At 42.5% G+C, this 17,663-nt stretch overlaps 1 protein-coding gene across 1 annotated transcript in view; it reads right to left on the reverse strand.

The window, feature by feature from the left end:
• The window catches only part of LRRK1 (leucine rich repeat kinase 1), an 80,309-nt gene that overhangs the window by 36,390 nt on the left and 26,256 nt on the right, over positions 1-17,663 (reverse strand). The window contains exons 6-13 of the mRNA XM_074837603.1: positions 11,857-12,083; positions 11,202-11,329; positions 10,774-10,937; positions 9,932-10,069; positions 6,074-6,186; positions 4,903-4,979; positions 1,436-1,565; positions 789-901 (exon numbers count right to left, since the gene is read on the reverse strand). Of these exons, the coding sequence (XP_074693704.1) occupies positions 789-901; positions 1,436-1,565; positions 4,903-4,979; positions 6,074-6,186; positions 9,932-10,069; positions 10,774-10,937; positions 11,202-11,329; positions 11,857-12,083 (1,090 nt within the window). The remainder of the gene's footprint in view (positions 1-788; positions 902-1,435; positions 1,566-4,902; positions 4,980-6,073; positions 6,187-9,931; positions 10,070-10,773; positions 10,938-11,201; positions 11,330-11,856; positions 12,084-17,663) is intronic.

Genomic DNA, 17,663 nt, shown 5'->3' on the forward strand with positions numbered 1-17,663 from the left:
AAAACCTACTGCTGTAGACACATCAGCTGAATTAATATTTTCCCTGCAGTTTCACTGTGGGCTGAGACAACCCGGAGAATAAACAAAGAAACCTCTAGTGGACAAACCTGAGACAGAGACCCCAGACAAAAGGTCACTGCTCTGAGACTCTACAATGGAGCACTGTAAGAAGAAACAAATGCTGTGGCTTGTATGCTTCAGAAGCTCAAAGGAAACATAAAATACTAATTTAGTATTGGAAAATACTCATTTTTTCCTTCTACTTTTATGTTTCCAGTTAAAATTAGATTTAGGCTTCAACAGCGTGCTGGAGAAGGAATAACTCCTAATAACTTTGTTCCCACAGGATTTTCTTATTAAAACACACAAAAAAGAAGACAGTATTGTAATAGATCCAAAAACCTAGCAGTTTACAATAAAGTCACTTCAATGTGACTGACTGCTGATCCTAAACACTTCAGTCTTTAGAAAGACCATCTAAATACCCGAAAACATACACATTCAGGAAGTAAGCCATGGAATTTATCTGCCATGCATTCTGCAAATGAAATACTGCATTTATAAGTCATCGTTTTAACATGTGATCTATCTTAAATTGATCATATAGCCAGAGCTTAGCACCGATTATCAAATTTGCAAATATGCGTAGGAGGTTTCCCTATGCAATTCCAGTTAACCACAACAAGGGTTTGGGCACACAGTCTGTTCCTGTTCAGGACCGTTAAAAGCAAGCGATTTTCGTTATAAGTTCAGTCAATTTAATAAAGAACACACAGGATCAGCCTTACCCTCTTTTCTGATCTCTGCAGGAACGTTACTGATATTTAGTTCCTCGATATCCAGCTGCCAGAGATTAGCCAGCTGTCCAAGTTCTGGAGGAAGCTCTCGGATACCAGGGTTACTGTACAAAAACAAATAAATCTACCAACAACCAGGCTTTGTGTGTAAGTAGCTGCTCTCACGGACTCTCAGATTACACTATTCTCTCCTTGCAGAAATCTTCCATTAACATTTTAATAAGACTACTCAGCACTTTAATAGTAATTTCCATCCTAAAAGTGATGTATAACCTCAATTTATCCTCTGAGGCAGACAAATGTAATCATCTTTACTGGATAGTTGAGGAAATAAAGGCAAAAATGATGAGTTATTGACTCTAATGCTATAGAAGCTGACAGCAAAAAGCCAGAATGAACTAGAGGCACATTAGATTCCCAGGCCTGTGTTCAAAGCATTAGATCATCTTCCCTAATTCAAAAGGCCAGCCTTCTCCTTATCTAAAGCAAATGATGGACACAGTTCTAGTAAGGGGCTGACTATTTCCAGTTTTTTGACTTCAAAAGCACTGGACATCTGGGGTGGGGCTCCACGGAAGACTGGTCACTAAAACAACATGGAAATAATACTGCATAGCTTTTCCAGGACATGGACTTACTTTCCTAAATAAAGTTCTGTTAAACCTTTCAGAAGGCAAACGGACTGCGGGACAGAGTCCAGCTGATTGTCGTTCAGATAAAGGACTTCCAGAGAATCACTCAGAAATGCTGGAAACTCCAAAAAAGGACCTGGAACAAGACAGGAAACAAATTGCACCTTTAAAACATAACAGACACCAAGGCTCTCAACCAAGAGCGTTCACCTTAACTTTGTAGGCAGGACATGAGGTCATGTTCCTTGGCAGGAAACACCATGAAGCAAGAGCAGAAAAGCAAATGACCTGCAATGGTGATCAAACATCAATGCTCACATCTCAATTTTTTAAAATCACGATGATGCATGTGTTTGAAGACAACATTCTCCATGACTTCTGGGGTGCTGAGGGAGGAACTCTAGGTCTTCCAAGACAACTACACATCAGAGGATGAGTGCATTATATTTCTTGCTGTTGAATAACTGGTAATACCTTGCAAACTTTCCCTATTCCAGCCTAACAGCTGGCAGTGAAAGGGCATACCAAGGGTGGTTCTCAACGTGTTTTTTCCATGTTGCCTGAGAAAAGCCAGAAGCTGGTCAGAATTTACATTCAGGCCCCCACATTGTATCCTGGAGCAATTTATGGTGGATCAAAGTCAGTAACAACAGAGAAGAAAACCCAAATTGCAGCTGACAGACTGCAAATCTATGCTGCCTCTAAAACACTGCTCGCATTTGCCCCTCTGTTCTGTTTTAGACTGCAAGGTCTCAGAGCACTTCAGACTTCCTACATGTCTGAGCAGCAACTAGCATATCTGGGGAGCAACCCAAGCAATAATAGCAACAACTGCATGGCTGAGTTGCGGCTGGTGGAGAGGTTCAAACAAAGGGAAATTCAGCTGGTTCCAAAGAGCATCATTTTGCTCCACAAATTACTCCAGGGATAGCGGCATGAAAAGCTGCCATGAATTGTGTTGCTGTCTTAAGAGTGTCACATGTATCTACCAAGAAGCATCCTGAAGTCAAGGAAAACTAGGCCACACAGGGACAAGCAGATTCTGAGTCTCTAATTATGAAAGTACAACCAGCACCATCTGCTGCCTCCACAGTCAATAAAAGCAACTCCCTGAGATGCGAGACACACCCTTCCTCAAGGATAGGACAGTTGCACTTCCACCAAGATCTGCTTCCCTTACAGAGAAGACTTGAGGAATTGTAACTAGACTTAGCTGAAAAAGAGGAAAAAAAAAAAAGAAAATGGAAGAGGTCTTCTCAGGAGAAAATTCCCCAGTCCTAATATTAACAGCATTTCTAGCCTGAGCTGTGATCAGAAGAAGAGAAAGATAGAGTCCTACTGTCTGCAGGGGTGTTTTATATACGTGACAGGACTGTCTGGTGTGGGCAGCCTGTCACAGTCCGCCTTTGAGTTTTCAAATAAAAAATCATCTTTGGGATTATTTTAGGAGAACAGCAGGCTTATTCATGGACTCAATTCACTTCCTTTCTGGCTCATCGCTGGACTTAAACTTTTCATTGTTCCTCTTCAGCACGCACCTAGGCACAGACAGATTTAGTCCCTCTTGGACACACAGGAGCAAACACCTAAAATAGCAGCAATACTCTCAATTCACCAAAGAGTCCCAGGTGGAAAGGAGTGTACTATATTGGAAGCAAGCTCGAGGTGTTTATGAATTGTAATTATTTATTCATGAGTTATTTATGATTTCTCTGGCTTGAGCTCAAATTTTCTTTTAAAGAACTGTAGAAAACTTAAAACAAATCCCATCTTGAAAATATATTTTTGGATGAATAAACGCCACCAGCACCACATACGTGTGCAAGAAGTTATTCTGAGATTTATCAATCAAGTATAGTGAGCATCCATAAATTATTCTCTTTATATAATCTAGACTTAAGTAAATAGCTTTGTTGGTAAAATTATATGAAAACCTGCCCCCCACCTCGCTAGGAGACTTCTGTGAGCAGCTGATGTACTCCAGCTTCTGTTTTCTCTCGATGTTCTTTAAATTCTTGGCCACATCCTCTAGTCTCACCAAGCTATACTTGGCAGAGGAACAGAGAGAAAAAGATGAGCTGGCTTTGCTCTGTCTCTGTGGCTATTCAAGCATGGCACCAGCCAGGTGGGCTGCTCCATGCCTTCCTGCAACCTGAGGCAACCTCAGGCAGCTCAAAGTGGCACCAGGGCATTATGTGCCACAGCTTTTCAAATGGTACTAATGCAGAGTCCACCCCCTCTTTATGTAGAGGGCTTATGTTGGGTTTACAGCATGTAGAAATTTTCATTAGGACAGCAATTCCCTTTTATAGCTGGTTTTAGCTGCTTTTGCCTGCTGCTCCTGCCCTTCTCTGCCCATTGGGAAATGTTGCTGTAGCACTTCACAGAGAAGCTCTGAGGATATGTCAGACTCCACAGATTCACAAGATTCAGACTCCTTTTCCAATTCTTCCATGTTCAGGATTTCACCAGTGACACAGCACTTCTATTTCCATTTCCCATTTTCAAAACAATGCAGACCGATCCTTTCTCCTCCTTAGGGTGCACGTACAAGACTTGCTGCACAGCAGCCTCTACTTCCACAGACAGAAAAGTGAGGTAGGATTAGCCTTCCCTGGAGGTCCAGGTAGAGCCTCTGCCTCCCAGGTGAGCAGACTGGAGCAGACTATAGCTATGGCTGTACTGGGTGCATTTACCAATTTTACCTATTCATGCTGACCTGAGATCATCCACCATTTTCAGGGGAACTGAGGAAAGCATTTGCTGCAGGAGGGCCTCCCCCTCCTGCGAGCAGCTGAGGGCTGCTCGGATGTGCGTCATGAAGACGCCAGCTCTATTCCAGTCTGCGATTTGCAAAGAATGCTTTAGAGCAAGCTATTCTTCAGGCAGCCGAGAGCAAGAAAGCTCTCCAAGGGCTTTAAAATAAAACAAACAAACAAAAAGAAATGCTGATGAATCCCACAGAGAGCAGGAAGCAGTGCAAATATCTTCACATATTCCTTTGTTCTCTCTGGGATTTCACGTGCGCTAATCCACAACGTCTCCTCTGCTCTGCCCCAAACTGTGGGTGCAAATCACATAGACAGGGGAAACCAGGCAATTTTCAAATTCAGCAACAGAAACAATCCTAGGAGTAATGAGACTAATTAGGGGTTAATTTCCCTTCAACATACCAGTTAGTACTCTGGCTAAAAAGAATAACCTTCATGAAAAGAATAAAAGCTCAGTGAAAGAAACAGGTTTCACTCATTCTTCATCTTTCTATATTGATGGTACCAACCAGCCTCACCATTTCTTTAGAAACATTTTACCTAAACATACTTCCTGCTAATTTAAATGCTGTTGCACTTTAAATTGTGGATGAATTTACACAGATTTCCCTCCAGCCAAACTCCACAGATTCCTGCTGCTTCACGGCTCACCTGGCATCCTCAGCACTTGCTTCCCCATGTTCGTGCTGCCGTGTACCTTACCTGCCTCTGGGCCACAGCGCACCCTGCTCTTCGTGGTGAAAAAGGGAATCCGCTTTGTTTTAAATCCCTCGTCACTCCTGTGAGCCAAACAAAATGGTGACATGTGGAGAAAAAAGAGCTTGGATGCAGCATTTGAGAACTGTGGTGCAGAGTCTGGCCCCACTCTAAGCTGTGGGATTCACAGCACAGCTTTTACGGGTTCCTGTCTGCTTTTGAGAGATGGGATTGAAACCTGCTGTGCGATCACAGAGTTAGACTCCACCAACACTCATCCAGGCCCAATGGTTTTCTTCTGGCAAATTAACAGAGCTCTGCAAGGCAACGCTTTCAGCTCCCAGGGTGAGAGCACTTGACCCCCGGCTTTACGGGTGTCAAGGTTAAGTAGGCTGTCAAACAGCAAATTGAACAACCTTCATGAGAAGCGGTGGAGAACCAACCTGCTGCCATTCTCTGCTCTCACCACAGAGTCTCTGACAACATGACCCAACAACATGACTCTGGAAATGCAGAGACATTCAAAAAAACAGTAATTTGTCTTTTGCAACTGACACAGGAACTCATAAGGACTCCAGAAGATTTACTGGAGAGGCACCCAAATGAGAAGATATGACACATTCAGTGCAGTTCTGGAGAAAATAAGGGACCTTTAACACTCTATTGTAAACACCTCTATTCTAATTTCTAGATGGAAGAACATCACTCTTTTATTGGATGACCTTATTAACGTCAGTCTTCTCTATGAACTTGCAGCTGGTTACACTTCCATTGAAAAATCAAAGATTTTTCATTTTTTCCAAAACAATACTCCCACGCTAACTACAAACTGCAGTCCAGCCAGATGGTTTATGGTTAAGATATGCTCCCCACAAACTAGTATTTGTAGTGACGAACCACACACCGGGTTAAAGAAATTTCTACATGCTCTGAAATTAAACTGCCATTATCAGTAATCCATCCACTTAATAAATGATATAGTGTGCTAATCAGTAAAGGATAATTCATCACTGTCACAGACACACAATATACTTAGAGACATGGTATGTGGATATCAATGCCTTCTATGCAGGTAATTAATTCACTACTGACACCCTTTGTATTACAGGAGGGATTGGGTTTGCTATTATTTCTTCAGCTTTTGTTTTCTCAGACAAAATTTGAAAGAAACACTTACTTTCCAAGTTGGTTTTTTGAAAGATCCAGTGATTTAAGTTGTTTGCAATTCCACTTATCTTGTGAAGGCAATGTAACTAACTGATTTCCCAGCAGCTTCAGGGACACCAAAGCCTAAAAGAGGAATAGCCTAGAGTTAGAAGACAGAGTCCATCAAGCACACTGAAAGAAGTTTTTTAGCATGGCTATTAAATAACAGAATCATGAAGAAAGTACATCTTATTCATCAGAACATCCCGTCCGTGCTGCCTAGCATGCAAACATTTCCTTCTTGTCTCCAGCAAGTATATTTTCTGCACGAAGCACCACCACTATTAGTTCTGGGAGATTATTAGTCTACTTGCTGACAGATGCAATTGGAAACAACCCATATAAGAGGACATTTTACTTTCAGTGAGGAAACCTTTCCAAATGGAAAAGAACAGTATGATTTACTTACACAGTATGCCACATATGGATGAGAAGTCTTATATGTGTGTGAAAGCTAGTGTCAGAGTGGGCTTACACCTGTTGTGCATGCATAAAATCAACGTGCAAAATGTGAACTATTTCACACAAGGAAAATTTTTAATTGCTTTGTTATTACTTGTCTATTAAAATGGACAGGATTTATATTAACTTTCCAAGATTTATACAAGTTACCTATCTACTTTTTTTTTTCCTTACACCAGAGCCAGAAATTTTAAAAAGAAGTGAAGCTGATTAACACCATGCAGTTAACACCATACAGATAGGACTCAGCTGCGAATACCATGACTAAGGTTAAACATGAGCTCTCCTTTAAATTTAACTGAAATATAAAAGAAAAAATGCCGTTCCCATTCAGATTTGTAACATTTATGCTCTTCCATCTGCTCTTAAAAATAATGTCAAGGCTCAAATGATCATTTTAATTTGTTTGAAAATCCAGTTTTCCACTGAAAAACAGTCTTCTGTGTAGTTTCCAAACAGGTTTATTGTGCAAGTCCCCCCATGAAAACTGAGATAAGCAGAATTCCAGCTGAATTATCTCATCCCACAAGTACAGCAGTATTAATGAATTATACCTCACGGAAATCATGTTTTACCAGCAGAGACTTCAGCTTCAAGTGTGTTAAATGTTTTATGTGCTCCACATAATATAAAAGGTTTATGCCCCTTTTCATCAAGCAGGATTAACAATGTCTCACAAAGCCAGTCTGTTGGCCTTCCTCCCCTTTTCTCAGATTGGAAAAATATGAGGTATCCATGTGACATAAGCGATGGACGACCAGCAGTTGTTGGAATGGCAATTATCATGCAAAACGCTCCCTCTAGTGATAAGAGAGGGGCAGCACTGGGCCTTGGTGGGACTTGGGGAAGGTGAAGTAAAATATAAAACTGCAGATACGTGGAGTGAACCACTGGAGGAAAGGGTTGAAAAACCATTCAAACTATAAAACCCTCCCTGCTATTCTTGACAGCCAATGCTTTTATCATCATTAGTCTTCCACTGGCTCAAACCTCCCGTTGGAAGGAAGACCCAGTCCTCCCTTGGCGCTTGGTGTCGAGCTCTCTCCAAGGATCAGCATGGGGCTGTTCAATGACAATGCTTCAGACTTCTCCCCCGAAATATCCCTGGGCAGCAGGCGGGAGGAAAGGGAGGCTATGCGTTCCAGAATTAGCACAAACTTTGTTCTGTGTGGTCTAGCTGGGGTGCTTAATTTTCAGTCAACTGTATCCACGTTACACGTCCCCCACAAATGCTGACAAAGGCCACTCTCCAGGAGATCTGAAAACCTGGTGAGATTATATGCAACGCTTATGTGCCTGCTCCACAGGGGGAAAATTAGTGACTTTCAACTGACTGTGGCTCTTCAAGACTGTAATTCTGGAGATCTGGTCCTTGTTTTGCAACTGCCTCTTCTCTCTCATCTCTAACTTCTTCATTTTTACTGCCTTTCAGGAAGAGAATGGGTGCCTCCAGAAGTGAGACCATGGCAGCAGCAGACAACTTCCTTCAAACCTACTGCCACAGCATGCAAAAAGGGCTCTGGTGTGGTAGATTATCCAGAAGGAAGGAACTGCAGCATCCAGATTAGGCTGCCTCAGTCAGCTCATGATGTGGAAAAACTGACCACAGTCTTACCTGAATACTTCCACCCAGAGAGGGTCAGGTCTCTCCAAGAGTCTAGAGACTAGTCTAGAGAACGAAGACATTGCTTAGAGCATGTACAGTTGGTTCCTTTAGAAGGCAACAGACAGGAAAGCTGAGAAGATCTCTGCTTCTCTTAACACCACATTTCTAGTTTATACATCATAATAGCGACTGTCAGCTGGGCCTAGTCTTAAAACCCCTCCACAAACCAAGCAAAGGCCAGTGATAATCTAGATGTCCCACCAGCCTAGGTCAGAGACATGCTTTCAAGTCCCAGGCCTCCTCTGCTTTCAGCGTTTCCCAAGGAGAAGACAGTTCACCGCTGTTCCTACATAACAATGTAGAACATATAATGTATGTTATATGTAGGAACATGTTACTGCCCATTTCTTCCCCTTCCCACATCTACTTCAGGAGAGGTAGAAGTGTGAGTGCAGCCCTATTCACCAACACAAACTCTACAACCAAGAAGTAACCTAAGCCAGGGCTGATCTAGGCATGGCCTTTCACATTTTATTTGCTCACCACACTCTAGTCCTTGGGCAACTGAAAATACCTGCTGTTTATTTCTTTTATGAAGGTAAGGCTGAAGAGATATGGATAAGAACTGGCACTATTCAAGGCAGCCAAAGCTTGCTAACTTTGAAGACAGACCATCAGCAGAGATTGCACTGAAGTCTTCTCTGACACCCTGTACTGGTGCTTTCACATCCCTCTGCAGCCTCTGAGCAGCGGCGCCCAAAGAAATGTGCCCTTGATGCACCATCTAGTGTTTAATATCTGTCATGGTAACTCCCACCCACTGGGCTTATTTTTAATGCATTCAGAATAAACGAGTTTTGGAAACAATAGTCCATAGGATTCATTCTAATTCAGGAGAAACGCCAATTGAAAACAAATGGTTACCAGAAAGCAAAGCCAAATCTGCAGGGATCATTGAAAACAACCGAGGGAGCAAACAACCCTCAGCACTCTTCTTCCAGGAAGTTGCAAGAGACACCTTTGCAGCAGACTCCTGAGATCCAGTGGACATGGATATGAACCATCACTTCTGCATCCTTCCTGCAGAGGCCGGCAGTGAAAATCATGAAACTTCTGCACAAAGATTTACCTCTGTTTCTATCTCCATGGCCCTGAGTTTCACAATCTGGAAGGGAAGCTTGGAAGAAACCTCCAAGTTCTGCTTGGTTTCATGTCAAAACCATGTGAAGCCACAAATTCTGAAGAATTTTGAAGTAAAACTATGGATCTCTGATGTCCACTGGCAAGAATTATTTAATCTACAAGCTTAAAAATAAGAGAGATGCCAACTAGCATTATTTAGGGCATTCAAACATGCTATTTTCAGCACAGAAAGATTAATCCTTAATTACACAACACTGGTGTGCCAGACTAAGAAAAAAACCAACTATTTGTGAGCACATTTGAGTACATCTATATTTCAGTGGTTGGCCCTTGCAGCTACAATGCAGTGGTCGTCTTCCAAACTGCACTCCCAAAATCTGAAAACCACAGACATCCAAAGAGTTCTCAGAAGACTTGTGTCAAAAGCCAGATACCATATCACAGTGGATGAGGGCCTGAATGTAATTCAGGGGGTTACAGGCTGCTCAGAGGCTCTGAGCAATTGCTGTGTTCATCAGCTCAAAACAGCAAGTACTCTTCTACCTTAACTGGGCAGCCACTGCTGTGACTTCAAGGTAATAAGAGAAGTACTGTGAAGTAGGAAAAAAAGACACTTGCTTCAAGCTGGAAGAGTCCCGGTGGAACTTCTTTTAGTGAGTTCTCAGAAAAATCCACTTCTCTGAGGTGATTTTTCCAGAAAATAGTCAACGCGTCAGGTAGGAATTCCAGTGAGTTTCTAGATGCTTTACAACATTTCTGGAACACATAAAAGCAAAAACACCCACAGAGTAGTAATCGTCTCTTTAAACAATGAGGTAGGTCAGCTGTCACATGTTTAAGGCATTAATAAATTGATTCTAGGTAATGACTTTAGATAATTTGATCTAGATAAACTATTGTGCATTCAGGCACATAGGATTTGCTGAGGAGATGCACTCACTTAATTAATGGGCAAATTCTTTGATGGGCAAAAAGTATTTTGAAAGTTCTTTTGAAAATTATCTCCAGTTGCTTTTCAACCATAACCAAACACTTCACAAAAGTATACGGTTCTGCTATCCCTGTAATAATGAGGAATTAAGTCACAGTGATGGGTGGGTATAGATGCCCTATATAGCCTGGGTTTGGGCAAAGTTAACTTTGAATGAAGGCTGAGTGTTCTGTAAAATGATCCTAACAATACTTCTGTTCATATGAACTACAGAGAAAACCAAGACATCCATATAAGACATGTTTCTAGAAGTTTTCCACCAATGCCATCAACATGGTGAGAACAGGGTAGAACCTCAGAAAGACTTGATCTGAGACCCATAAACTGAATCAGGCAGGGGCACTTCTACAGAAACAGAACAGCCTTTTAGCCTAAGATGTCTGACAGCTTTTTAAGCATCACAGTATAATTTTTGCATTGTTTCAACAGCTTTTTCAGCCTCTGACTCTGTCAGAACAGTTTGACTTACCAAGGGGCAGGCCCAGGGATCTGGAAACACTTTCAGCTGATTTCTGGAAACATTCAGTATGTTTAGGGACTTGAAGCAGTATAGAAAAACCGTTGGAAGTTCCACCAACCTGTTGTCAGAGACGTCAAACTCCTGCAGCTTCCTTAAACCAATCCAATTAGTTGCTAGAAAACACGAAACATTGTGGACTTGGTGTAAACATGATAGCAGTCTGATCCAGCAAGACGCTACATACTTGCTAGATAAGAGCCAAAGGACTTCATGAGTGCTAAAAAACAACCAGGGCTTTTCAAGTACTTTAGACAAAGGATTGAGAGATATCAAGCATCTCTAGCTAATCCTGTCTTGAAGTCATTATTGTAACAGTTTGGGGTTCTCCCTTAGAGATCAGGCCTTGAAATGTAAGCATAACACTGGACTGTACGTACTGTTTTCCTCGTCAAATAACTTCTCCATATAGTTTTTGGAAGCGATGAGTTTCTTAAGGTTTTTAAGATGTAGGAATCCAGAAGGGAGAGTAGAGAGCCTGTTGCTGGATACGTCAACCTCGAGTAACCTGTGAGTACAGAAGATAGTCAGGCATCAATAAAATGCTAGCAAAGACCCCTGTTGCCATAGACTTTTATTTTACCAGGACAGCTTTAGATGTGAATGAAAGCAGCTGGAATGTGCTCTCACAAGGAAAAGCAAAAAACCCAATTTAGAAAATTAACCCTTCCAGGGAGCAACAAGTGGTCTGGATAGACAGCAGATCAGATAATTGATACCAGCCAGCAAATGTCAATCTTGAGTGAGCTCAGGCCTTAGACTTAGAGGAGTGGGGCTCACCAGAACTGGCGAAAAGCAGAAGCAACATGAGACAGTACAGGAATAAAAGTCCCTACAATTGTCCTGACAACTGACTTGGAAACACTGAGAATGCAAAAGGTCAAATCTTAAGTTAAACCCTGCAGCAGACAGAAAATAAACCAAGAAGCTCTTGCATATGCTCTTCACTTACGCAGCTTCACACAAGCACAATGGACTCATTTGCACCTGCTCTCCATACAGGTTCAGTTTGCTGTAGGCATCTAGCGCACACACCTTGTACATATAATTTCATCGGATGACTGTACGCTGGGTAACTCTGTCAGCTGATTGTCAGCCAGGCTGAGCTTCCTGAGGTTTATCAGGCCCCATGGGATCACGGATGGAAGGGAGACCAGGCAGTTGGCAGAGAGATCAAGCTCAGTTATCTGACAGGAGATATCAATCAGCCAGTCCAGATCCACCCAGGGCAGTTTGAGGTTTGACCAGTTCACACACAAAGCCTGCATATGCCAAAGAAAGAAGAGACAACCACGTTAGTAAAATCCCAATTGCTCTCAGCCTGTGTTACATGACTGAGAATCTGGCAGATCAGAGCACAGACCATCAACATTTTGCTCACTTTCCAATCTGCTTCTAGGAATTAAACTGACTCAGAGATGAAATCATGCCTGGATATCAGCAGCCTCCACCATGTAACTGCTCCATGATCTCACTCCAAAGACCATGAGCAAGCGCAAGCAGGGGATCTGGACTTCTTCACCAGTCCATACACCAGCTCCAGTGTGCCCCACAAAGGGTGAGCTGCCCTCGCCTGAAATCAGCACTCTCATCCGAGAGCTGGACAGACTCTTAACGGTTTGTTCATCCAACAATGTGCAGTGAGTTTCCACGGGGCTGGGCTCCCTGCCCCGCAAGACGCATTCACACCCTACATTAGCAGCATGATACGGACAGATCATGGAAACCATCTTAAATCCAGACTCCACAGCCCGAACCCTACTCTGTCTCTTTGACATGGTCCGCATTGCTGCTCAGATCTCCAGGGCACTCTGAACACCAAGAGAGGCCAGGCAGGTCCAGAGGAACCCCTGGGGAGCAGGCAGCCCCTGAAACACTTATGGATCATTGCTTGTGCACCTGCAGAGAGGACAGGGACAGATCAGCTGATTGTGGTAATGACTTCTCAGGAGGAGGCCAGTTGCTGGAATAATTACTATATGCCCAGGCACTGCTCTTCCATCTTAAACCTTCCAACAGTAAGCAGCCAAACTGTTCTGAAGAAGGTTTAGAAGGTTTAGGTTTTGCAAAGGAACATCTGTGAAAGGCAAGAAAAGGCAAACACCCTCTTATAAAGCATTTCTACACACTAGAAATTTGCTCAGTATCATTTAGGAAGGCATTTTAGTTTCTGAGAGACGTGATTTTGACAGTTGCCTCCTTTCTAGATAATGTTCTACTGTTTTTGACAGTAAGACAAGGAAGTTTTTATCCTCTTTTGGGAAAAAAACAAGCTGCTGTTAAAGTTGTAACTACTTATTTCAGGCTCCAGCTTGGACAGAAGAAAACATGAACACATATGGACATCAATGCAAGTAAACAACCCAAGGCTTCATTTTCAAGATCACCTCATTGCATTCCAATGAGATCTATGTTCCAAAATACACCCGTTAAAAATGTTAGTCCTGAAACATTTTCATAAGCTCAGTTTTTGACATAACTCATCCCAAAGACAGCCTCAATGAAGTGATCGTTAATTCTCCACCAGGAGGCAGCAAGGACCTGACAGCAAATTTAATTTGCTTTCCAATTCTCAGTATTTAGCACTTAAGATTTTTAACCCCAAATTTAGTATTAAAAGAAATATATTTTTGGAAGACAGAGAAAGAAAAAAGAAACAAAGGTCTAGCTCAAATGCTTATTTGAGACTCAGAACTCCAAGTAATGAAGATCACACAGTCTAGGAGAATGGAATAAAGGGTAAGCACAAACAGTCGCACTTTCTAGAAACTGACAGTAGTAGTACTTAGTGTAGACATAGTGCTTTTCAAATGGTCACTAGTGAAGCCTCAGGACAGCCCTGCAAATATGAATGGAAATATTATGCCCATTGTATCACTGGGGAAACCAAGGCAGAGAGCCCAAGCTGTCTGTCTAAAGCTATATTCACCACCATGCCACAAGGCATTCATATAAAACACAGCAAGCCAGTAGCAACAAGAAATCAAATTTAGCAGAGTACTCACTGCTACTGAAAAATATCCAGTACCTAATGGGAGTTACACTGCAAAGCTTTCACATTGGCACTAAACATATTCTGCTTTATCGTTAAGATTTTCCAAGTCTGTATATTTAACAGCTTCCTGCTTACAAACTCATGTTTTAAATTCTGTATGTAGCTCTCTGTAATTTTCTTTTCACCTATAACAGCCCAAGACTGAGCTTGTTTACATCACTGGGCAGCACTCAGTTGTGATTTACGGTAATAGAGAGTATAAACACACAGGTCAGATTCCCTTTTCCATCCCTAGCCACCCCACACTTCAGGATAGATGTAGGGATGTGGTACTGATGCTAAGGGACTGGAAGATCTTCCCAGCAAGAGGAAACCTCACTGGAGAAGAGCACGTATGTGTTGAGACACTTGACTATTTTTTTCTGGTTCCTTGAATTGCCCCAAGAGCTCATAAGAGGAGCCAGATCCCTAAATCCAGGTAATGCACGAAACCAGCTCTACACTACAAACAAAATCCTCAAGTAGTATTGGTATCTATCTGGCTACTTACACACACATTCAGGGCACTACCCTGTCTTATAATATTACTCTTTTACTTTAGAGAGAGAATTTTCAGCTAGTTTAGCTTCCAGACGAGGTCACCAAAAACTGACTCACAATGGTACTGATGCAAGAGAAGGGAGGAACGCATGGCTGGGGACAGGAGGAGAGCAGCATCACTGTAGCTCCATCCTAGATCTGCTAAATTTGTCTCTGACAGAAATGCAGCTTAATCAGCAATGAAATTCTCTTGCTGATGTTGTTTGTACCATATTGTGGTTTATATTGATGACAACAAAGCCTTTTTATACCAGGACAATTAAATATACACCACGACTTCTGCTCATACAGAAAAAAACCCCATCACTCTCCTACCTAACCGTGCTGGATAAAATCACATGCTCTGTATTAGCAAAATCACAAACCCCCTGGTTTAGGAAAGAGTTAAGAAAAGGCCCAATTCCCAAATACCCATCCTTCATGTAGATTTTTAATAGGAATGGGCTCTTCAGGCTAGAAGAGAAAGGTATAATGAAGATCCAGCTGCTGAAAGTAGAACACAAGCAGTCTGCCTAGATATGTGAGAAACAGGGAATTAGCCATTTTAACAACTAACCTTGGTCGGCAATGCATATTCCATCCTCCTCCCTTCTTTCCAGGAATGACAAATTTTTTCAAAAGCTATGCTGAGACTCAGCCAAAATGAGGTCAGAGGGGTTAAACCAGAACAAATAGGGGAAAATGCAAGCTTTTAGGCAGCAGTTCTAGTATCTATGGTCTTAAAAATTAACTGCTAGTAAGAAAGGGGCTTCCTGTTTATATCGTCATCAAGACATGGGGTACGGAACTGCTAACACAGCACTGAGAGTTACAGAAAGCTGGATTCATCTCAGACTGTCCGTCAGACACATCAGATATCTCCTGTAACCATCACAAAGACCTTGCTCAGAGGGAGTCTAAACCTCAAAAATGAAGCCATGGAGATCAGCCATGCTCTTTCCTCTATTTCCCTTTACAGCTTGCTACCTGTCAACAGAGGGGAACAGCAACACCCTTCACAGAGATCTCAGGCAGTGGCTGAAGCCGCCTTTTACTGACCCCATGCTGTTGGAGCAAGGTGGTATCTCAATCTGTGATGAAGATCTGGCTGTGAGACTAAAGCTACTTTTCACCCTGCAACAAGGAAAACAGTGAAATTACATTCAAAGGTGGCCTCAGCACTGATATTGCAAGCTGTTAATTGTTATCCTGTGTACATTATCATCACCAAAGACTGAAAGACTAGCACTGAGTTGGGCAGGACACATAACAAAGATGCCATCCCGAGATTTACCGTGGAAGTTCAGGATAACTTTCAACAGTACACTGAGATGGAAGTAGTGGCTCCTGGCATTTTCTCCTTTGGCAATGGTATCGCCACATTGGCTGTGGATGCATAGGATCCACATCATGGCCCAAAAAGAAAACAGGGAAGGAAAATTTTCCTGGTTTTTTCTAAACTTCTTTTAGCATCTGATCTAAAGTAGGATGCACTGTAGCACCTTTCCTAAGCTAAGCATCCATGACCAGAGTATCAAACCCCTTGAATTATTCACGTTTTACCTAAACAAACAGAAGCAAGAAACTTGAGAATTACAGCCAAAAATCTGGGCAAATATTCTATGCAAAAGGTTCTCCACAGGTCCTTCAGGCAACGAGAGGATGCATATAACCATACAGGGCTTTGCAATTCTGGCAGTGATGGGAACGAAGGCCTGGAGAGCTGGGTTGCTCGTTCAGTTTCCTCCCTACAGGAGAAAGTAGGCTCTTGTGGTTGAGGTTCTGAATTCAGATTCCAGAGCTTCAGATTTCTTGTGTGACACCAGTCACTGTCTCAGGCTAACCAGACTCTGTTTGCCAGTCCATATAATGGGACAATAACATTTCCCCTTCTCTCAGGGGAGCCAGGAGTAAAAATGCACTACAGACTCCAACTCCCTCTTTTTTCTTCCTGCTTAATTAAACTGCTCCCAACAAAACTGCAATTAAAAAAAAATCAGAGAAAAGAACTGATGGTGTTTATCCCCTCTTTCAGTTCCTGCTGTGTTTCAAGTTGATGCTCTTTAGAGTGGGCTCAGGCTCTTATTCCCATACAAAAAAGTACTTGGCCTTGAGTACCCTGACCAATGCAGTAACAGTAAGATCTACAGCCTGCTTTTAGTGGGCGCAAGCAGGACCATGCATCTCTGCTGCTTCTCATTTCAGACTGATACTCATCTCTATTTTGCATTTAGATTGCTGTGTATCATTTACCTCAAAAATGCAGAGCCACGGCCTCGGGGTATTTAATGTGATAGAAAGATACCTGCAGAATTCAGATAGTGACTTCTAAAACCACAGACCAGATTGTGAAATCCAAAACCTGCTATGAATGCTGCAGGGTAGGTGTCCCCATCTGCTAGGCAGCTTTTTGAATCTCCTTGAACTCAGTCCTCCTCAACCAGAGCCTGGGACTAACAGTGTCTCTTCCACCTGAGTGCTGCTAACTGGAGGATCAGCCAAGCCCCTTCATCTGCCTTAGGGACTGTGGATCAAATTCATCTTGGTGCTAGTAACCTGATGTCAGTGGAGTTACCTTAGGGATTTACTTGGCTCAGCAGTCTGCGGTGAAAATGTAATTAAGTGAAAGAAAGCCCAACAGCAATGCCACAAAGAGAGGGAATTTCCTCCCCATCTCATACTTAATAATCTCCCCTATCTTCCCAGAAAAGTCCATTCTTTGATTCCAAAGGTCTATGATGCTGAACTCGCAGAGCCAGTGATCGGCTCAGACCTTCTCCATTTGGCCTTTCTCAATTTGGCGAGCTCTGTGCTCAAATGAGAGGGATGGTGTTCAGAGGCTGTTAGTTCCTGCACACAGCCTGAGTCTGGGCAGCTTACTGATCTTCTGTAGGGCAAGGAAAACCTCTATAGATTCCCCTTTCCTGCCAAGGAAAGAATTTCTCAATATGAGTCCTGAAAACTAAATGGAAATGTCCTACTGCAGTGATGTCAGGGCATGCACTGAGGAAGGCAAGGGACTGGAAATTGTGCAGAAACAAGAAACCCCACTGGTCTTGGGCAAACGATGAACTATAAATACAAAAAATATTCACTTAGATTTGAGACCATTTGGTAAAGTGATTAAAAAAGGCTGTTGTTCATTTCTCCTAAATGACATGACATGCCCCAACAGAACCTTGCTCTTGCCGTAGACAGGATATTCTGAGGACGGTGATCTAATTCCTCCATCAATAATGCTGCTGTGACTCTTGAGTGGAACTGCTGC

The sequence above is a fragment of the Strix aluco genome, chromosome 12, assembly GCF_031877795.1.
Source record: "Strix aluco isolate bStrAlu1 chromosome 12, bStrAlu1.hap1, whole genome shotgun sequence".
NCBI lineage: Eukaryota > Metazoa > Chordata > Aves > Strigiformes > Strigidae > Strix > Strix aluco.